Below are 24,270 nucleotides of genomic sequence, written 5' to 3'. Positions count from 1 at the left end.
AAAAAATGGATTTCTGTTCAAAAAAACTATAACCTGACGTTGTACAGAACCTTACGGACGGGGTAAAGAGGAAGGTGCGAGCATACGGGCTTGGGCTCGAAGTATGAATAAAAAGAAAATGCCAAAAGATGTTTAATAGTTTTTATTTTACTGTCTAAAATTTTCAAAAGGATCGGTCTACTGGGCGAATTTCTACAGCGTTTTTCCTGTGATGCAATTTGATGTGACACACCCTTTAACTCGAACATTTCTTAACAGATCAGAAAGATGTTTGCATCAATTGATAGGAAATATTTCTACGCGTCTATCGCGATTAATAAAATATTATTTTCCATGAGATGAACAATTGAATTATTGTAAAATGTCAAGCGTTACCTAAACGCCATAACTGCCATGTTTTGATTGGCCCGATTTACGGTTTCCCCAACACAGACATCAAAATCACACACACACAGATGTTCCTGTGGGGATCCGATTTGCAAATATACATGCAAGTCGGTGGTATTTTTGTTCCCACCAAGCTGTGTTTCCTTAACACGGACTTCAAAATCAATGTGCCTGTGGGAATTCGTATGCATGTCGGGGATATTTTTTGGTGTTGAGTACTTTTGTACTCGCTTGCCCGGAATATGTTTCCCTAAAACGTACTTTTCAACTGAAAAGACTGGGAAAATCACCATTTCAGATACTAGAGATGAATGAACTTTCGCGGTTCAAGAACTACGTAAACATGAGATGTGCAATAATTTCAGAGGGAGATGTAAAATACCATGATCGTTCGACAATTCTTCCGTTCACATATTTTGGTAGTCCTAGGCATCATATCAAACGTAAAAAGACGTTCACCAAATTTATTTTTAACGAAGAACAATCTACGCAATTATATATATATATACAACCCCTTACATTTTTTTATGATTTTGGGATTAAGTACTACTCTAGTTTATTAAAATATTCAAGTTTCTTCCTACGTATATTCTAGGTATATGTGATTTTTTTCAGAATTTTTAGAGCGGTTTTCGCGGTGCAAAAAAAATATATATATTTTTTCAGGCATTTCGAAAAAAATTACTTTTAGACCCAATTTTACTCTAATTCTTATTTAAATGCGTTCGTATGTGTTGTTTTTTCCAAATGAAGCGTTATTTTTTCTTGAATATTTTTTGGCCTTTAAGCATTTTTGATTTATTTTGAATTTAGTGACACATTACTGCTCTAATATTTATTTGAATTTTGTTTATCATATGTCTAAATTTTGTCGGTATATTTAGAGCATTGCGTTGTACAAAGATTTTTTTCTCGTATCTTAAAATATAAGAGATTATCTTTACATTGGATTTAGATGATATACCAAATTCATAGGAGTCAGCAGTACGATAGAGCTCTGTGAGAAAAAATAAAGTCCTTGTGGAAAGATCATTCGGATTAATGAGAAGAACACTTAAGAAAATCCGAATTATTTTTTAAAATTTTAATCTTACAGTTTAAAACCACGAATACAATAAAATAATCGATTTCAAGAAAATAAAAATAATAATGCAGACGATGAAGAAAATAATTTTTGTGTCCCGAAATGCTCTTAAAAATTCAGGAAAAATTACGCCACATGTAGAAAAAAGACACATACGAACGCATTTAAATAGAAAATCAAGCAGAAGTGGGTCTCAAAATTATATTTTTTTTTCAAAATTTCGAAATGCCAGAAAATATATAAATTTTTTTTGCACTGCGTATTTAAAATTTTTTTATTAGATTTTTTGATGAAAAAATAGTTTGAAGATATTTGTCGATACACCGTAGTAAGATGTACTTTCAGTATTTTTTTCATATTTTTGTCTCAAAGCTATTGAGAATGGTGTGAAAAAAACCAAAAGGTGCATTTTCACCATAGATCCTATGGTGTACCATATACGGATTCAAATATATGGTACCACTGACAAAATGTTTTATTTAGTACCCTATATAATATTTTCCATACAGCTGGTGATTTGGTTTGGGGGGACCTTTTACTCCCTTACCAGCCAGACCCTTTGTAAATATAAAAAAGAATTTTTTGGTACCGCGCAAAACTGAAAAAAATCTGGAAAATATCACACATATCTTGAAAAGACGTGGTAACACATTTAAATATGAATTAGAGTAGTACTGAATCCCAAATTTTTTTTCAAAATTTCAATATTTTTTTAGTACTTGAATTTTGATGGATTTTTTTTTAATGATTTTTCTTGATACACCGTAGTAAGACGCACATTCAGTATTTTTTTCAAATTTTTATCTCGAAGCTTTTGAGGATGGCGTGAAATAAACGAAAAAGTACGTTTTTCATTATACAGTGTTTTCCATTTCGGGCTTCTGAAAGTATTCAGCCCTGCGCTGACAACCGTTTGACATAGCTGTTAACCAAAGTGTCATATCGTTAGTTGATGTCTGCCATTTTACAATATGGATCGTTTTAGCATCGCACAATGTGTTAATTTTGTTTTTCAAGCATTACGGACGGATTTTGGTCGTCATGGACGGCCTACAGAGCACACAATCGCTAATGTAGTGCGTAAATTCGAACAAACTGGATCCGTAGCGGATATTGTGAAACCTGTGCATCATCGTAATGTGCGTTCGGCCGAAAATATTGCTGCTGTTGCTGCCAGTGTGGAGGATGATCCGAATGTTTCGATTCAACGGCGTGCTCAGCAATTGGGCTTGTCAAACACATCATTGTGGCGAATTTTGCATTTGGACTTGCACCTACATCCATATAAAGTCCAACTGGTACAAAAATTAGAGCGTGGTGACCATGGAATGCGTCGGGCATACGACGATTGGGTGAACAGCAGCAAAATGCTGAATTTTCGCATCAAATTTTCTTCAGCGATGAGGCACATTTCGAGCTCGTTAGCTATGTGAACACCCAAAATTTCCGTATATGGGGCTCAGAAAATCCACACGAGATTGTTGAGAGGCCATTGCATCCGCCAAAAGTCACTGTTTGGTGCGCATTATGGTCTGGTGGAGTCATCGGGCCGTATTTCTTTGAAAATGAGGACGGCGAGACGGTAACTGTGAATGGTGAGCGCTATGGCCGCATGTTGACCGATTTTTTTTTGCCACAAATTGAAGATATGGATACGGATGACATGTGGTTTCAGCAGGACGGCGCCACGTGCCACACAACACGACCGAACATGGCCATATTGCGAACGAAATTTGAGGGACGCATAATTTCGCGTTTTGGTGATGCCAATTGGCCGTCCAGATCATGCGATTTGAACCCGCTAGACTTTTTTTTGTGGGGTTATGCGAAAGACCGTGTCTATGACAACTCTCCGCAAACTCTTGAACATTTGAAAGACAACATTCGTGAAGTTATGACCGAGATACCGCCCCATATGTACCGAAAAGTCATCGAAAATTACCTGTTCCGGATCAAGGTGTGCGAGGAAGCCCTAGGTGGACATTTGAATGATGTTGTATTTCACACATAATGGCATAAACCAAACTTTAATTTGAAATAAAAGTTTCATCGAAATTCGAGTTATAAGTGTGTTTTATTTCAATTTACTTTCGGAATTTAAAGTTGGAAAACCCTCATCCTATGTAAAACCACATAGGGGTTAAAACAAAAACCACCAAAATTTCTTATTTAATATCCTATACAATATTTTCTATACAGCTGGTGATTTGGTTTGGGGGCACTTTTTACTTCCTTACCCGGCCTGGCCCTTTGCCTGAAAGCTTTTCTCTTGTTCACGCAGTGTCTTAAACGCTTGGACCAATCGTGGAAGTGAACTTCCTTGGCTTCCCGACATAATTTTCATCGATATGAAAATTTGGATGAGAATAACCCGTTGGAGTGAGGTTTGGGCTACCGAATGGTCAATCATTTGCGGAGATGATGTCTAGCAGGTTTGCTGCTAGTAACGTTTTCGAAACGTTTTAGGAGTCTTTGCATCGTTATTGTCGTAATTGTTTCTATCCACAATAAACGGCTCACACATCGCCAAGCAGTAAATCTTTTCGCAAAATGAACTTTGTAGTTTAAAGCGGCTTATGATTTGTAGTAATACGGCTTATGATGCGCTCGGATAGGTTCATTTCGACTGATATACGCTTGTGTTTGCGAAGAGGATTGCGCCGAACGCGTTTACGAACGGAATGGATGCCCAGGCGTCCTTCTCTGGGCTTATCTTCCTCATCGGTTATTTCTTTGTACCGCTAAAGTGTACGAAACACGAAATGTTCAATGAAAGAATCGTGTAATTTGCAGTTTGTAGATCTGTTTCGCCGTCTTCCTGCACATAAATAACGTGACAGTTGCCACACGCTTCTCGTACAGACCTAACTTCATCGTTACGAGGAAACCGAACGAATTGTGATGGACCATGGAAATTGGTGAGAGTAAGGAGGAGAGTGATAACTCTACACGACTGCTTTTCTCTTCAAGTTTCGATCAATCATTTTCAGAGAATTAATGTTCTTCAATGATCTATAGTGAGAATTCAGGCTTCCGAAGTGTTTTGGAAAGGTTGCATCAAACCAATTCATAGATAAATCGAAGATTTTTTTTCAAATCCCTGATAATACACCGCAGAACATACCGAAATTACACAGTCACGTGACGTTCATCCTGAAATTACCAAATACGTGAGCCGATCGAGGTTCGACGAACAAAATCTAGAGCATTCCGGATTGGGTTCGATACACGAAAGAAAATACGCGTGCTCTACTCTTCTCTTTCTTATCTCTCTACGAAGCAAACTTCCGGTTGAGATGGTATCCCAGTTAAGATGGTATCGGACGCTATTGTTTAAATATGTGTGACACACACTAAATTGTAGACTACTGGAGACAGTGTAGAAATATTCCAACAAACACAGACCCTCCCAAATGGAAGGAAATTGATTCTCGCTTAGCCGGAATCATCAGCCGCTGTGTGCGTTTGGCAAAAAGTGAGAGTTTCCCTTTTGCCCATTGTCGGTTGGTCGGAATCTCGGTTGCGTCTCCGGAGTGGAGGCTGCTGCGATGACCACAAGAGCCTCTGCGTGAGTAATTTTCGCTGGGTCTAACTTTCGTTTTCACTTGTGATGAAATGGAATCTAATTTCGAGGGAGATGCCTTACGTAAAGCGCAATGGGAGCGATTACGTACTCAGCTTAAGTTAATATCAAATGGAGTAATGCTAATATAAGTGTTTTTGTTGTTTTGCTTGTGGAAAAAGAAACTACATAACATTACCATTGAAACAGAGGAACGTGAAATTAAATTAGGGTTTCTGTTTTTCGTTCGAGAAATGAAGAAGTCAGTCATCGTACTCGCACTCGTGTGGATCATATTATAACGGATTCGTCACCATAAGAACCCTCCGTCAGAATATACTGTTAGCTGGAGCTGAAGAGTTTTCTGTCCGATAATCATAATCATCAGGCAGCTGATAATCAGCTATTCCTGGATGATGATGGCGTCTTGATGGGGTTATTCCTCTCTCGCTCTCTGTCTCGCGCCCGCTTCACCGGTCCGTTGACTTCCGCCTGATAAATATACTGTGGCAGCAGCGCAGTCTCCTAATTATTGTGGCGTTTTTTTTTCTTCCTCCTGATGACCATGAAAATGGCCAAATTAAAACGGAGCATCATCTCTGCGCGCACAGATGAGCCAACTTCCAAGAATCGGAAGCTCTATATCAAGTGGAGTACACATGATTGGCCACGGTCGCAGCGAATGCGTTTTAATTTTTTTTTGCGCGGTCCCATCGTTGCCAGAACCGAATCCAGCGAGAATTTGGGAACCCAGTAGTGGAATTAAATATATGCGATCGTGATGAAAGCAACGGAATCACTGTTGAAAGTGAGCATTAATTCTAATTTCTGTGTGCTAATCGGGGCACCAAGCGGACGCGAAAAGATTTCTAGAAGATAGCGTTCTGCGAAAAGACGCAGCGTTTCCTGCTCACTAGACCAGAACGACCACCAGGACGGAATTTTCGCCGCGATTCGCCCTGGTCTGTGCGCACATTTTTTTCACGATTGTTGACGGCATGATAAATGTGGGTTCTGTTGAAGTATGATAGCGCAGAGGGTACTTGATGGGATGTTAGACGTGATTTTGATGATTAAAACAAAAACTGTGTCGCATATCCTTATCCCTCAATCTACCATAGACAACGCATAAACACAACGATATATGCGTGAGAAACACTAATCCACAAGTACTTTCCACCGGACGGTATGAAAACCGACACGGCGTATCATTTTATTCAAGTCGAATATTTGGAGCTACGATCAAGATTGCATAGCTATGTGTATCATCAGCCTTAAAAACAAAAGAAATAGTTAACTGTTAGTCTTATGAAAGGCTGTTGATTACTCGGTGGATTCTGCGAAATTAGAATTGAATTCGAAAACTACATCTACTCATACATACATAATGTTTTCCTTCTCCTTGGCGCTAACGTAAGCACTGAACTTAGGAGCGCAACCGATTCCCACGGTGAATTTTGCTTTGCTGCTATGCTTTGCTTTGCATTCGATGGCGCTGTTTGAGGAGTACGGATTGTTTGTACAAAAGAACCAATTAAAATGTGGGATTTTTGGTTCGATAATGTTCGAATTTTTTAAATTGTAGAACAGTTGATTTCAATCAAATTATAATTCTCTTACCTTTTGCAATGAATGCGTCGAAATATATTCAATCGATTGATGCGAACATTTATGCGATCTTCAACAAGATGCGTCACAAATTTTTGATGGGGTTGAAATCGAAGCCTAGAATGGATTACACCACTAATTATTTTCAATCAGATGATGGGTTTCGTTGCGATGTTCCGTATTGTTCAGTGCATGTTCAGCTTCAACATTCGTAAAGACCGTCCAAATTAAATGAAAATAATTCTATTCATTCTTCCGGAACATGCTACCAAATCCATATTGCGTTACTCGATGTTGACGTTGAAGAATCTGGAATTTTAATTTTTGAATCTTAGAATATTTGATTTTTTAAAGTTTAATGCTGTATTTCTAAAAAATTAAAATTTTTTTGTTCTATTTTTTTTTAATTTTTAAATTTTTTTATTTTTTTGATTTTTTTTTGTTAATTCTTATTTTTTCCAATTTTTTTCATTTCTAGATAATTTTAATTTCAATTTATATTTTTTTCATAATTTCCTCTTTTTTCTCTTTTTTTAATTTGTCATATTGTCAATATTTCAATTTTTTTTTCAGTTTCTATACTTGAATTTTTGAATTCTCGAATTTTTAAAATCGTTAATTTGTCAATTTGTGTGTGTCTGTGTCAATTTTTTATTTTGGAAATTTTGGCAATTTTTTAATTTTTAATCTTGAAATTTTCAGATTTTTGAGTTTGACAATTTGTCAATTTGAAAATTCATGAATTTGTCATTTTGTTTCAATTTTTCAACCTTTATTTATAATTTTTTTTAAAATTTTTCTTCAAGAATTCTTTATTGTTTGAAAATTTGCCAATTTTATCAATCTAAGTATTTATTATTTTTTTTCAAAACAAATTCTGAATTTTGTAGAATTTTGTTGTATTTTTCTGAATTGTGAGTTTTCTGAATTTAAATGAATTTATAAATTTTGAATAATTCAATTCAATTCATTGAATTTCGCTGAGTTTTGGTAAAATCTGCAGAATTTTGTAGAATTTTGCTAAATTGTTGTGAGTTTAATTGAATCTTGCAGAGTTTGGTTTAATTGTGCTGAATTGTGGTGATTTTTCAAAATTTTAGAGTTTTTTTAAATTTTGCTGACTGACTTTGTTTTTTTTCTTCAATTTTACTGATTTTTGACGTTTATTGAAGTTTATGAATTTTCGGAATTTTGTTGAATATTGCTAAGTTGTGATGATTTTGCTGAACATGGAAGATTTCTGAACTTCACTGAATTCTTGAATTTTATTGAATGTTTACTAAATTTTGTTGAATTTCGCACTTTTCTAAATTATGCTGTTTTTTTTAATTTTACTGAATTTTGGACCGTTACTCAATTTTGTTGAATGTTACTGGATTGTGGCGAGTTTTTCTGAAGTTTGAAATTTGCGGAATTTTACCAAAATTCTTGCATTTTTCTTTGTATTAGATTGTGAGTTAATTTAGGTGAATTGTGGAGTAGAATGAATTAATTTAGCTGAATTTATAATTTTATCAATTTATGAATTCATTAATTTCTTAATTTTCGTCAAATCGTCAATTTGTCAATTTTTTAATTCGTCATATTGTCAATTTTTTAATTCGTCAATTTGTCAATTTTTTTATTAGTCAATTCAGTGAATTTTTCGAATTTAGATTTTTTGAGTTTTGGAATTCTAATTTTTTTAGTTTTGGAACTTTTGAATATTTGAAATTCAAAACTTGCTAATTTGCCAATTTGACAAGTTGTGAATTTGTCACTTTGTTGATGTTCCAATCTTTATTAGTAATTTTTTAGTTTTTTTTTCTTATCTTGAATTTTTTAATTCTGGATTTTTTTAGAATTTTTAATCAACTTTTTTGATTTCTTAATTTTTCTATTTTTGAATTTTTTAACATTGTCAATTTTGTCAATTTACCAGTTTGTGAATATGCAAATTCGTCGATTGGTCAATTTGTCAATTTGTTGAATTTTTGAAATTCTTCAATTAATTTTTTTTTGAATTTTTTGAATTTTTCGATTTTCCAATTTGTCAATCTTTTTATAAATTTTATTATTAATTTGAATTAAGTTTAGTACATTTGTTTAAATTGTAGAATTTTTGAAATTCGCTGATTTTTTTTATTTTGTTGTACTTTTATTTCGCTGAATCGAATTCAATTAATACATTAAGGACCGCTCACGAGTTTTCGTCTGTTACGGATGGATCACGAAATAACCCGTGTTATGCTATACTTGATGGTTAAATCCTAGGTCTGCCAAGAAACTAACAAGGGCTACCGATGGCTCGCCTTCGTCTCATCCACACCGAAGTAAACGATCTCATTCGTGGAATCCTAACAAATGAAGCGTACAAGTTTGCCCCAAAACCTGCGGTCCTTAATGTGTTAAATTCAATGAATCTGTTGAATTTCACCTAATTGATGATTTTCACAAAAATTTACTGAATGTTTGATGTTTTACTTTGCTGAATTATGATGATTTTTTTTATTTTGACCGATTTTTTAGTTTACAGAAATTGGTGATTTTATAAATTTCGCCTAATTCGTCTTTTTTACAATTTTTTTTTGTTTTCTGAATTGTTGAATTTGATTAATATTGCAATTTTTTTTTAATTTTGTTGATTTTTAAAAAGTTTCTGATTTGTTCAATTTTGTTGAGCTTCTGATAAACCCAGGTAATTTTTGCTGAATTTCTTAATTTCACTAATTTTTTTTTAATTTTTCTGGATTTTGTTAAACTGTGCTAAATTTAAGAGAATTTTTAAAATCTTCTGATTTTTTTTTATTTTGTTGTGCTTTGAACGCTTATTGTTTCAGGAAAACAACTGGTTTTTTGTTGAATTTAGTTCAATTTCGATCAATTGTAATAAGTTTTGTTTAATTTGAGATTTTTAAATTTTTTTTGCTGAATTGTTTTATTTTGCTTTACTTTTTTTTAAATTGTGCTGGATTTAGCAGAATTTTGAAATTTTGCTCATTTGTTTTCAAATCTGCTGAATTTTGGACGTTCATTGATTTTTTTCCCCGAATTACTTTTTATTCCTTTTTTTATAACTTTGCCGAATTTTGAACGTTTGCTGAATTTTACAATTTTTCTAATTTTCGATGAATTTTGTTGATATGTATTTTCTGAATTGTGAATTTTGAAAAACTGTGCTAAATTTAGCAGAATTTTAAAACTTCTGAATTTTGAACTCAGTAATCGTTTTGCTGAAACTTCGTTGAATTTATAAATTTTGCTAATTTTTGGACGTTTACTGAATTTTCAAATGTTCTTGAATTTAATGAATTTCGCTGATTTAAAAAAAAAATCTGAATTTTGTTGAATTTTCCTGAATTGTGGTGAGTTTTCTGAATTTGTAAATTTAGAATAATTCAGAATTTCGCTGAATGTTGGTGGAACCTACAGAATTTTGCAATATTGTTGTGAATTACATTTGAAAAAAAGATTGGTTGAATTGTGCTGAATTTTGGTGATTTTTTCTAAATTTTAGAATTTTTATATTTTGCTGTTTTTAAAGAATTTTGCTAAATTGTGGTGAATTATACTGAACTTTGTCTTATTTAGCAGAATTTTAGAATTTTGCTAAATTTTACTGAACTATGTCTAATTTAGCAGAATTCTTTAAATCTCACCGAGTTTTTTTTCTTCAATCTTGCTGACTTTCGACGTTTGTTGAAGTTTATGAGTTTTGCGGAATTTTGTGAAATATTGCTAAATTGTGATGAATTTTGCTGAACTTTGAAGATTTCTGAATTTCACTGAATTCTTATTTTTTTTTTTTATTTATCTGTATTATAGTGATTTTCAACTCATTTGGCTGGTTCGTCACTTTTTACTTCCATTTTTGGAAGAATGTCGGGAGTGAGAATTGAACTCGTGACCTTTAGCGTGAGAGGCATGGATGTTACCGCTACGCCAGATCGCCTCCACCGCTCACTGAATTCTTGAATTTTATTGAATGTTTACTGAATTTTGTTGAATTTCGCTGAAGTGAATTTTACTGAACTGTGTCTAATTTAGCAGAATTTTTAAATTTTCCTGAATTTTTGAAGTTTACTTTTTTTTTTTTTCTTTCTTTATTAAAGAGATTTTCAGCCAAAGGCTGGTTCATCTCTAATATTGAAGTTTACTGAATTCTATGAATTATGGGAAATTGTGTTGACTTTTGCTAAATTGTGGTGAGTTTTACTTAATTTTTTGAATTGTACTAAAATTTCATCAATTTTGTTGAATTTCGCTGATTTGTAGGAAATTTTACTGAATTGTTATTTATTTTGTCTGAACTTTTCCTAATGTAGCAGAATATTAAAATTTCGCTGTATTTTTAAATTTTACTGAATTTCGATCGTTTACTGAACTTTATGAATTTTGTAGAACTGTGTTGTGTTTTGCTGAATTGTGGTGAATATTGCTGAATTTCCGAAATTTGTTCAACTCTGAACGATTATGTATTTTACAGAATTTTTGTGGATTTTTTTCTGAATTGTGGTGAATTTTTCGATACAGTTTCTAAATTTGGCAGTTTTCTAAATTTTGCTGATTTTTTTGAAAATGTTACTGAATTTTGGACCTTTACTATATTTTGTTGAATTTTACTGAATTGTGGCGAGTTTTTCTGAATTTTGAAGTTTGCTGAATTTTACTTAATTCTTGCATTTAGCTATTTTTTTCTGTATTAGATTGTTACTTAATCTTTTTTGGATTTTTAAAGTTTTCTGTTTTTGATTTTTGTTAACATTGTCAAATTTGTCAATTTACTAATTTGTGAATATGCAAATTTGTTAATTTGTCAATTGTCAATTTGTTGAATTTTCGAAATTCTTCAATTCAAATTTTTTAGCCTTGTTGAATTTTTTTGAATTTTTGAATTTTTTGAATTTTTGAATTTTATGATTTTTTATAAATTTTATTTTTAATTTTAATTAAGTTTAGTGCATTTGTTTAAATTGTAGAACTTTTTGAAATTGCTAATATTTTTATTTTTCTTTCGCTGAATTGAATTCAATTAAATTCAATGAATCTGTTGAATTTCACCCAATTTAAAAAATTTGATGATTTTAACAAAAATTGACTGAATTTTTGATGTTGTTACTTAATCTTGCTGAATTGTGAAGCAGAATGATTAAATTTAGCTGAATTTAGCATAATTTCTGTTTTCAAACTTCTAGTGCCGAGTAGGTGCCAGATTTGGTTTTCCATTGATACTCGGGTTTATGATTCGATGGACAGATTTCTGATTCTGATTCAAATTTTGAGATTCAGATTTTCAGATTCAAATTTGCAGACTCAGATTCAAATTATCAGATTCAGATTTTAGGATTCAGATTTTCAGATTCAGTGTTTCAGTTCATTTTCGGATTCCGATTTTCTGATTCTGATTTTCAGATTCCGATCATCAGATTCAGATTTTCAGATACAAATTTTCAGATTGAAATTTACAATTTAAGATTTTCAGATACAGATTTCAAATTTTCAGATTGAGATTTACAAACTCAGATTTTCAGATTCAGATTCAAATTGTCAGATTCAGATTTTAGGATTCCGATTTTCAGATACAGACTCAGTTTTTCGAATTCCGATTTCCAGATTCTGATTTTCAGATTCCGATTCTCAGATTCAGATTTTCAGATTACGATTTTCAGATTCAGACTCAGTTTTTCGAATTCCGATTTCCAGATTCTGATTTTCAGATTCCGGTTCTCAGATTCAGATTTTCAGATTCAAATTTCCAGATTGAGATTTACAAATTCAGATTTTCAGATGCAGATTTTAAGATTCAGATTCAGATTCTCTGATTCAGATTTGTAGATTCAGATTAAAATTTTTAGATTCAGGTTTTTGGCTTCCGATTTTCAGATTCAGATTTTCAGATTTTGATTTTCAGACGCAGATTTTCAGATTCAGATTCATATTTTCGAATTCCGATTTTCAGATTCCGATTCTCAGATTCAGATTTTCAGATTCAAATTTTCAGATTGAGATTTTCAGATGCAGATTTGCAGATTCAGACTCAAATTTTCAGATTCAGATTCAAATTTTCAGATTCAGATTTTCGGATTCCGATTTTCATATTCTGATTTTCAGGTTCAGATTTTCAGAAACAGATTTTGATTTTCTGAAGCAGATTTTCAGATTCCGATTCTCGGATTCAGATTTTCAGATACAAATTTTCAGATTGAGATTTACAAATTCAGATTTTCAGATTCGGATTCAAATTTTCAGATTCAGATTTTCTGATTCAGATTTTTAGATTTTCAGATTTCTGATTTTCAGATTTAGATTTTCAGAAGCAGATTTTCAGATTATGATTTTTAGATTCAGATTCATATTTTCGAATTCCGATTTTCAGATTCCGATTCTCAGATTCAGATTTTCAGATTCAAATTTCCAGATTGAGATTTACAAATTCAGATTTTCAGATGCAGATTTTAAGATTCAGATTCAGATTCTCTGATTCAGATTTGTAGATTCAGATTAAAATTTTTAGATTCAGGTTTTTGGCTTCCGATTTTCAGATTCAGATTTTCAGATTTTGATTTTCAGAAGCAGATTTTCAGATTCAGATTCATATTTTCGAATTCCGATTTTCAGATTCCGATTCTCAGATTCAGATTTTCAGATTCAAATTTTCAGATTGAGATTTTCAGATGCAGATTTGCAGATTCAGACTCAAATTTTCAGATTCAGATTTTCGGATTCCGATTTTCATATTCTGATTTTCAGGTTCAGATTTTCAGAAACAGATTTTGATTTTCTGAAGCAGATTTTCAGATTCCGATTCTCGGATTCAGATTTTCAGATTCAAATTTTCAGATTGAGATTTACAAATTCAGATTTTCAGATTCGGATTCAAATTTTCAGATTCAGATTTTCTGATTCAGATTTTTAGATTTTCAGATTTCTGATTTTCAGATTTAAATTTTCAGAAGCAGATTTTCAGATTATGATTTTCAGATTCAGATTCATATTTTCGAATTCCGATTTTCAGATTCCGATTCTCAGATTCAGATTTTCAGATTCAAATTTCCAGATTGAGATTTACAAATTCAGATTTTCAGATGCAGATTTTAACATTCAGATTCAGATTCTCTGATTCAGATTTGTAGATTCAGATTCAAATTTTTAGATTCAGGTTTTTGGATTCCGATTTTCAGATTTTGATTTTCAGATTCAGATTCATATTTTCGAATTCCGATTTTCAGATTCCGATTATCAGATTCAGATTTTCGGATTCAAATTTTCAGATTGAGATTTTCAGATGCAGATTTGCAGATTCAGACTCAAATTTTCAGATTCAGATTCAAATTTTCAGATTCAGATTTTCGGATTCCGATTTTCATATTCTGATTTTCAGGTTCAGATTTTCAGAAACAGATTTTGATTTTCTGAAGCAGATTTTCAGATTCCGATTCTCGGATTCAGATTTTCAGATTCAAATTTTCAGATTGAGATTTACAAATTAAGATTTTCAGATTCAAATTTCTAGATTGAGATTTACAAATTCAGATTTTCAGATTCGGATTCAAATTTTTAGATTCAGATTTTCTGATTCAGATTTTTAGATTTTCAGATTTAGATTTTCAGAAGCAGATTTTCAGATTATGATTTTCAGATTCAGATTCATATTTTCGAATTCCGATTTTCAGATTCCGATTCTCAGATTCAGATTTTCAGATTCAAATTTTCAGATTGAGATTTTCAGATGCAGATTTGCAGATTCAGACTCAAATTTTCAGATTCAGATTCAAATTTACAGATTCAGATTTTCGGATTCCGATTTTCATATTCTGATTTTCAGGTTCAGATTTTTAGAAACAGATTTTGATTTTCTGAAGAAGTTTTTCAGATTCCGATTCTCAGATTCAGATTTTTAGATTCGAATTTTCAGATTGAGATTTACAAATTCAGATTTTCAGATTCGGATTTTCGGATTCAGATTTTCAGATTCAGATTTTCGGATTCCGATTTTCAGATTCTGATTTTCAGATTATGATTTTCAGATTCAGATTTAGATATTCGAATTCAGAATTTCAGATTCCGATTCTCAGATTCAGATTTACAGATTCGGATTTACAGATTGAGATTTACAAATTCAGATTTTCAAATGCAGATATACAGATTCAGACTCGAAAACTACTGAACCGATTGACGTGAAAATGAGTATATAAGGTTTCTCGAATACGACCAATATTACTGTGCTATCAGTTTTACTCTATTTCAATTGGTGTTGGCTGTCATACATAAATAGCATTTGTATGACTGCTTGCTAAATTTGAAAAATCCGTACACAATTTGTGCTGCGAATACAGTCAATCTAAACCGGATCCGTTCATTCATTCGATGCATATTTGCCATTGCAATGGAGATTGCATTGAGATTCCTTCGAGCTGCTTTCCCAGAACATAATAGTTTCGTTTTCAACAGGCGTGAGTCTCGGAGTCTCTAAACCACACCAAACCGCATTTTTCCTTTTGCGTCAACCCTTCGACCTCCACCACTTGTGCTTTTGTTGAAATGATACATTTTTGCGCGATCTGGTTTGTCGTTTTCTGCTGCCGAACGCTGTGTTATTATTACCGCGCTCCACATATGAATTAAATATGTTCCGAAATTAATTTACTGTCATTCACACGCCCCAAACGTGGTGTAATGTATGCTCTTGGCAACAAAACAGCGATCCGACGATTTCCGTCTGTATGCACCGTGCAATTTCATCCGTTTTCGCAGCAACAACAAATCGACTCTTTGTTGTCTCTCCGCCGCCGCGCATATTCGCCCGCGATGGGTCCTCCAACGGGTCCCACTCCGGGACCCAGCAAAACGATCCCAATTATTTCATTATGTCAAATTTTAACGCATTTCTGCGCGCGGTAGCAGCACTGCGAGCCTTCGGCCGTGCGGCGGTTTCTCGGAATAGAATTCCATTATAATTATTTAAGTCAGTTAGTGTGAGATTTTTTTTCGCCAGATTTCTTCGCATTTCTTCCCAGCATCATCATCATCTTATGGTTGTTCTTCTCTCCTTTATGTTGTTTCATTTTCAGACGAAACAATCGCTCCCGGTGCTCGGTCCGAAGTGCAAGAATGTGCACTCTCGATCGGGCTGCTCATGTTCGGCATCATCCTGGAACGGTTCGTTCACATGATACAGGGTGCCTCGGAAGGGCTCACTGCCAGGAACAACAACAACAATGACACTAGGAAAAATAACAACAACAATAATGATGACACGAATGAGTCACTGCTCCGAGAGATCGCCACCAAGCAGAGCGTGATCGCGGACAACCTCAAGGAGCTGAGTGCTGTGTCCACGGCCAAGCCATCGCCACAGTCCAAGACAACAAAGAACCTAAGGTAAGGCAAATCTCACCTTTTCCATCATTCTTCAGACACCCGAACCCTGGGCTCGCCCCGAAAACAGAAAATTTAGCAATATTTGTTGCGTCCGTCCGGCAGCGCAAAGCACCGGGAATTGGGTGTCATTTATAACATTCACGTCTCTCTCTCTGTTTCTCTTCCGCCACCCGTCCGAAAACCACAAATTGCAGGATAAATGATGGGTCAGACCACACCTTGGCCGCAGCCTCCCCTGGGAACAGTATTGACGGCACCAACAAGGTTGAATCGACAGCCACTGCTGCCGGGGCGGAGAACCGCCAGAAGCTCGTCCTGCCGGAGGATGCCAAGGCGATACTTCCCGCGATTAAGGTAAGGTTTCAGCGTCTTCCCGAAAGCGTACTTTGAAGGGGGATTATATAGATTTTTATTTTGATTTAAATTTCGGCTGACTGGGGTCGCCTCCCCTATAAACACAAATCCACGAAAGAAACGAGAATTAGATCCTCTGGGTCGTCTGGATGGCACACGGGAAACGAAGCGAGACGATGGACGGACGACCTCCCGATTTATCGGGAAATTACTGCGAGATGCTAAAAGTCTTGCGAGTTTCAAGACGTTTACGATGGGTCTCATCGATCGATAATGTTGGTTTCGTGTTGGTCGTTTACCGATTTTTCGGGGGCGGCGAAACGTGAAATGATTGCCTTTTGATGTGTCGAGTGATTTCGAGAGATTTTTTTGTCTCTCTCTCTCTGTTAACGTTGGTAAATCGTTGGGGACTGTGCCCGTGACGTGTTAAGTTTAGTCATGCGCGAACCTAAGACTCTGACGTCTTTCAATAAAACCAAAGAAATAACAAAAGTTTTGGATTACCTCGTAATTCAGGAACTGATCAAATCTTGTTACGCGACCTTAGCTGTATGAAATGATGCACAATTCTTGAAGATGGAATATTATAATATATTTATTGGGTGTTTGAATATAAAACCGCCCTTCATAATCACTTCTTCTGCCTGTATATTCAAATTTAGATATTTGCATTCGATAGTATTTTAGTATTAAAATGTGAAATGCAGAATGTGACATACTGTTTAAGCGTAAATAATAAGTCATTTTATAACACTGAAAATATTAAATTTTATTCAAAACTTTTAAATTCGGTAAACGTCTCGCTTAAATCCGTAAATTCATATACACACCCAAGTAAAAACTGAATGTTTATGATTTCAGGTTTCAGAAAAGTAAAAAAATATGTTTACTTAAACATAACAATAGAAAAATTAACTGAAATTATATATCACAAATATTTAATAAGTAAGTGAATCAATCACGATTAATGAAAGGGAAAGAGTTAGAGAGGGAGAGTCTGCTAATTTTCTACCGGAGCTGAAAAAAAAGGATGAATTAAAGTATGGTGACCTTCTTCATATAAATTATCAAGAACAGAAAATTAAAAAAGCTAAAGCAAAATTTGTGGCTACCCTTCATCTAGTGGTCCCAAAACAACGGACAGATGAGATCGGTTGATGTTTTTTTATGTTTGAATGTTTCCTCACGAAATTTCTCAATCGTATTGTACAGGAATTGCATTTTGAACAACGGAATTCAAATATTCGACATCTTAATTTTTTCTCTCCACAATCGCACCTAATCATTCCGGTTAAAACGTCAACTGATGCCAATTGCTAAAAATTAATTCGAGACTGTCTCGACAGATGAATCGTCGTTGTGTTACGCAACTCGCATATTCGTAGCCAAGCTCCAAATTATTTGTAGCAGCATCAACTTTACGAACAATCAATAATTGTGACAGGACGAAGCAAAAAGCACACCCGTCATATTTGATTTGACTAACAATGCCATTGTCAAGTGATTTTTCAGTTTGTCAATTTTCCGATTTTTCAATTTGCCAATTTGTCAACATCACAACTTATCAATTGATTCTTTAGTTTGTCAATATTTCAATTTGTTAATTTTTAATTTCATCAATTGGTAATTTGTAAATTTGTCGATTCGTCAACTTGACAACCTGTCAATAAATTTCTCAGTTTGCCAGTTTTCCAAATTTCCAATTAAATTTTCTTTTGGCATTTTATTATAAATTAGGCAATTTTTTAATATAAAATTTTTTAATGTCTATTTGTTAATTTGTAAGTTTTTGTATTTGTCAATTCGTTGAATTTTTATTTAGTCAGTTTGTCAACTTATCAATTTATCAATTTGTTGATTTGAAAATTGTTCCATTTTTTTTGGCAATTTTCAAAATTTGTATTTTTTCCCAATTAGTTTTTTTTTAAATTTTGATCACTTTTGTAAATTTTGTAAATTTCGTCACGTTAATAAACCAATTAAGTTTTTTTTTATTTTTTTCTTAATTATTCACTTTCTTAAAATTTATCTATTTTGTCAATATAATTATTTTTTAAGTTTTCAAAACATTTTAAATTTTTTAATTTTTGTTTAAATTTGTTTGATTTTTTTTTGTTTTTTTCAATTTAACTTATTTTGTCACTATTGTTAATTTCGTCAATTTTGTCAGTTTTATTAATTTTTCTTCAGTTTTGTCAATATTTTTTAATCTTTTGTGAATCTGAAAAGTCGATTTTTAACAAAAAAAAATTTTTTTGAGTTAACTATAAATCTCGATGTGCCATGTTATTTTAAGACATTTGGCATCGAAAATTATTTTTGGAAACCCCGATTTCCGATGATTTTTCGGTTTTCAAAAAACTCAACTTTTAACGTCTGCAACACTAATAAATGAAGTTCGAATGAGGTAATGTTTTGCATTGGATATTTTATCGTACAAACCAACATTTCGCAACAATTTCCAAATGAAAAATCGAGATAATTATTTTTATTGACAAATAAAACCATATGTTTCGTCTCGTACTCCGAAAAAAAAACTAAGTCTCAGAGTGTCGATTTTTTACAAAACATTTTTTTTTTTCGAGATGACACTAAATCTCGGCGTTTCATGCTATTTTAAGATATTTGGTATCAAAAATTTATTTCCGAAAACCCCGATTTAGTTTTTTAGAATTAGTTTGATTTTTCGATTTTCAAAAAACTAAAACTTTGACCGCCTTGCGCCACTCTTCCTTAAGTCTTATTGAATCGATATTTGGCATAGGGTGTTTTTTTCGAGGTGGTAAACATTTTGTATAGGGTAACTTTTTGGAATTTTAGGGTTGATTTTTTCCCATACATTCATCGGCACCCTAATGTACATCTTAAAGCTCGAACTTCCAGGTATTAGCATATTTTACGTATTTTTTATGTTTGTGTGTAGGTGTTATGGATAACAATCGATTTTTTTTTAGATTTTGTAGAATGACACCATTTTTTGCTAAGCTACTCAATAACAAATCCAATTAACCTTATCAACCAGCTTTCATTTGGTTCCTGGAACTTTCCTGTAGGACCTTTCCATACAAAAATATTTCTTTTTGAATGAAAAATTGCTCTGTCCTCTTCGATGATGAATAATTCAATAAATAATGATCGCATCGCAAATCAAAAAGCAGTTTTCAAAACTCCAATAAATTCTGTACAAGATCAATTTATTGCTTTGACGAAAAAAATAAATTATTTGAATTTTTCACATCGATTCCAAAAATCTGCTAAAAAACAGTTATTTGTAGTGTACATGAATATTTTCTGCGATTTTGTAAATATTGCAGTGAGTTCTAATGTTAGCAGGCAAATTTTTAGCCGAGTGTATCCCCAAAACACATATAAACGTTCCATATTGATACGTTCGGCAGTTTTTTTCTAGCCTATTTTTCAAAGTTTAGAGTGAATTGAAGGAGCACTTCATCGCAAATTGTACCAGAATACAGAATGCTCTGCATTCTCTCATAATGAACAATTCGTAATTTTTATTTTTCGTGCGTTTGTAGGTACGAGGATTGCAAGGAGTGATGATACTCACACGTATACATAAGCATTTGCACATACACAAGCACTCCTCACCCACAAACGCTTTAAAATGATGAACATTCCATCTATTTGCGTTGGTTTTTCATGAAGTTACAGCATGTCAAAACTCTTAAAATTTACGACTTCGTCAAGTGTACTTTGTTAATTTTGATAATTTTTTTTTTTATTTGTTCTTTTTTTAAATTTTGTTAATTTTGTCACTGTTATAAATTTTGTCAATTTTCCTTGCTTGCAGTTTCGTCAATTTTTTCACTTTTGTAAATTTTGTAAATTCGGTTTATTTTGTCAATTTGTCAATTTTATTAATTTCAACAGGTTGGTTTATTTTTCAATTTTTTTCAATTTTGTTACTTTGTTATTTTATTTTTGGCTATTCATATATTTGATTGCATCTTTATAATCAAATCAACTTTGTTGATTTTGATTATTTTTCCAATTTGTCCATTCGAAAAAAAAAAATCATTTGTATATTTTGTCAGTTTCGGCTTTTTATTTTTTCGATTTTTTTTTCTTCAGTTTTGTCAATTGGTTCGCTTCTGTAAATTTTATCATTCATTTCAAACTTAACAACTTTGCTAATTAATTTTTTTTCCAATTTGTCCATTTTTATTTTTTTCCTTAAAATTTGTTTTTTTTAAATTATGTAAGTTTAGTTTTTGATTTTTTTTATTTTTGTAAATTTTGTCAATTTTTTTTCTAAATTTTGTATTTTTTTTAAATTTTGTTAACGTTGTAATTTTTACAATTTTTTTAAAATTTTTATTCATTTTTTTATTTGTTCAACTTTTAGTTATTCATTACCTTTGCAAATTATGTCACTCTTGTATATTTTGTGAATGATGAAAATTTTGTATGTTTTGTTTATTCATATTTTTCAGTTGTGTTATTTTTTTCTCTTTTGTGGACTCCATTGATTTTGTCAGTTTTTAAATTTTGTTAATTTTGTCAATTTTGTTGATTTTTTCAGGATGTTTTTTTTTCAATTTTAACAATTTGTCATTTTTGTAAATGTTGTAAATTTTGTTTTTTTTTCATTCGTATCAAATTTGTTAATTTTGATGTTTTCTTCAATTTGTCCATTAAAAAATTCATTTTTGTCACTTTTGTAAATGTTCCATATTTTTATATTGTTTCAGTTCGGTTATTCGTCAATCTTATTGAAGTTTTGTCTTTTCTTCCATTTGCCAATGTCTAAATCTGTTTTGTTTCCATTTTTTTGCAAATATTTTTCTTTTTTCCAATTTATTCATTAATTTGCATTTTTATAATTTTTGAATTTGATTTTCATCAATTTTTGATTTCTTAAATCGAAGCCCAGATAACCAACCGTTTGCGGTTCGGAGGCCGTGGATTGGTTTCAAATTGATTGCAGGCAAATAGTTGTTTTTTTCCATTCCATTTCACCTTGATGGGTGCACAACGTGAAAAACACGTTGTTTTTAGGGTGTTTAACGTCCAGTTTTTCATAATAATTCAGGATTATCTTTTCAGTAAAATGTTTTGGTGGCACCGGCAGATACCGATGGTTGGTTTTCGTGGTTTTGTCGAATCAGCTGGAGATAATTAATTCATGATTTGTTCATACCTCGCGAGAACAATACACAAGCTGGCGTAACTAGTCTCTTTATGTCAATGGATACATTACACAGTACGCAGAGCTATATGAACTACAAAAATCATTTGTCTCTAGCTTGAAAAAGGCCAATAACTGTTATTTAGCACGTTTTTATGACGATTCAAATTAAAAAAAAACTAAAATTAAAAAAAAAGTTTTTAATATTTCACGCGATAAAGAGATAAGATGAGATGATATAAAATTAGGAAATTTGGAAAAAACCGATGAAATAATCGGCATTGCGCCAATAAACAGTCTTTATTAAGTGTTACGTTTTAAATTTTCAAACCGCCTTTTTTGAATTATTTGCCATTTTTTCCCCGAAATATATTGGTGAAAGATATAATAAAACTAATTGATGAGGCAGACCTAATTATTGTTTAATAAATGAAAATCCGTACATATTTCAATTATAACACAACCAGAGACGAACTTGTCCATGAGGATAGAAGTATCTCTATTGAAGCGACAAAAAAAAATGTAACATAATGTTTTTATTATTCGAGAAGGTGAAACGTGACTTAGGCTGACAAATATCAGTAATATTTTGAGGTCACGTAAATTCGACCTGGGCAACCAAAGGGTCCTTTTTTGTATATTGCTATTTGAAAATTTAAAAAAATCAACCACATTTTTCAATTTTTCATTTTTTATTTTTCATATATTTAAATACAGTGGAACCCCGATTATCCGCGAAAGTGAGTTCCATAGTAATTCTTTAGAGCTTCCCGAAATTTGTCAGTTGGTGCACACGACGTTACAGATTGATAGGTGCATGATTTATGCATTGATAAAATATAGTTTGCGTGCTGTTCGCGGATAATCGGGGTTCTACTGTAGTTCAGATGACTGTTTAAGAATAACTCGTAAAAAGTATTTTTGTAGGAGCTGTCATTTTAAGTTATATCGATTTACTATAAAAGTTGCAGTTTCGCTCTCTCCAGAACGCATACTAAATCAATTTTGGCAAAACAACGTATGCAAAAATCCGTTATTAGCTGTTATCTTATCAAAGTTCAATGAAACCTGAAAGGATAATACAGTCTCATAGAAGCGTTGGCGAACAATCCGTCCAGTACTCTTCCAACCATGATAAGCATAAGTTGGAAAAACGCTGGTCCTCCAATTGACATCTTTGAGAACATTCATTCGAACAAGTCAATTTGTCCAATGGTCCAAATTCCGAAGCCATGCGTTTGGGAACTCTGTTTACGTTAGATCTCTGTCTCCTCATTCCTGTGTCATGTTTTTATTTCATTCACCCGCCTCTTGGAGAATAGAAGCCCACCAAAATATTTTACTACTCAAGCCATGAATAAGATCATCTCACACGCAACCAAACCGAAGATGCATCTTTTCCTGGCTGATGTCCACAGAAATGCCGCATGACGATGTCCAAATAGTCTGTAAACAATGTCGGCGGCCAATGCCGCCACCCCCGCTGCCAGCGCCCTCCACACAGCCTGATTTAACGGTACTCTTGCGGGCGCGCATAACGCAGAATGCACCTCAACCCAAAGTCGAACCCAAACCGGACCAGAGTTTGGTGTATATTTATGACCCTTGACGCAGCAGCCCGTCATCTTACCGCTCCCGTTCGTCCCTCTCTCTGGAAGATCTTCCTAGCCGACCCTAGCCGTGGATTTTCGATTACCGTTCGTTTTTGTCCAGTGGTAATTTCTTCTTTTGTTGGAAGATACCAGAAACGGAGAAGCGGACGGAGTCCCTTCGGGACTCCCGAGAGGTTCCCCGAGTTTTACGGCGCGCGCGTATCACATATTGTAAAGACGTCTATTAGACTAAATTAAAAACAGATTCTCCAATGCACAGCACCGTTTGAGCCGGGAGTCGTTTATCTTGGCCGCCCCTTTCTTTTGTCCGTGGGGCTTTCAGAGAGGGACCGTTTTTTATTGTGATAGACCACTCGGGCGCGTGCACACATTGCATCCACAGACCCCGGCAACCCGGGTAGTGTTACACCTGACGAAGATCGAGCGTTTGTCCCATTCGGAGATGATGAGGATGATGAGGATGATGATATACACTACTCAACGGGAATGTACAATAATCATAAACGCCCACCTTTTACGAGATAGGGAGCAGATTTAATTTATAATTTCAACCGGTGGAATACGTGACAGGGAGACACTTTGGCAAGATAGTCCGTTAACGGGTTTCCGCGAGAGACGATGTTATGCCGGGGTGGTCATGCTAAATGGGCGCCTAGAGTAGCCTAAACAGCTCTCATTCCAGAGTGATGAGATTTGGGATGATAACTGTATGAGTTGTGTGTGAAGCCCGTGTGGCGGCGGCGGCGTCGGCGCATTGGATCCCGAGATTGGGGACAACATTTTTAGTGGAGATTACTTTGGAGGTTGTTAAACTGTTTCTCTAGAAATAGCCTGTTTATGAGCGACGACTTCCGGATTAGTGAAAGAGGAAAGTCAACGTTTTATCTTTTTGTGGCTCGAAAAGACAACAAATGTGTAACAATAATGATGATTTTGTGTGTCACTGTTGTTAATGGCTGGAAAGGCTGGAAATAGACGAAATGAGCTGACTCAAAAGAACTTTTTATGGCTTGGATTTGAATGTTCGAATTTCCTATACACACTCATACATATTCATTGACAATGTCGGGATGGAACTTCGGTTCTTCTTGAGGGCTTCATCTCACAAAACGAGTGGACAAACCAACAGTAACTGTGTACTTACAGTACTGAGCGG

The 24,270-nt window shown here is 33.5% G+C and overlaps 1 protein-coding gene across 2 annotated transcripts in view; it reads left to right on the top strand.

The window, feature by feature from the left end:
• Positions 1 to 24,270, top strand: part of LOC129780093 (telomerase-binding protein EST1A) — a 195,974-nt gene that overhangs the window by 94,041 nt on the left and 77,663 nt on the right. For both annotated transcript variants that reach the window (XM_055788134.1, XM_055788056.1), the window contains 2 exons: positions 15,692 to 16,001; positions 16,196 to 16,355. In XM_055788134.1, coding sequence (XP_055644109.1) covers positions 15,692 to 16,001; positions 16,196 to 16,355 — 470 coding nt within the window. The remainder of the gene's footprint in view (positions 1 to 15,691; positions 16,002 to 16,195; positions 16,356 to 24,270) is intronic.

This window comes from Toxorhynchites rutilus, chromosome 1 (assembly GCF_029784135.1).
Source record: "Toxorhynchites rutilus septentrionalis strain SRP chromosome 1, ASM2978413v1, whole genome shotgun sequence".
Taxonomy (NCBI): domain Eukaryota; kingdom Metazoa; phylum Arthropoda; class Insecta; order Diptera; family Culicidae; genus Toxorhynchites; species Toxorhynchites rutilus.
This window is presented reverse-complemented; position numbering and strand designations above follow the sequence as displayed.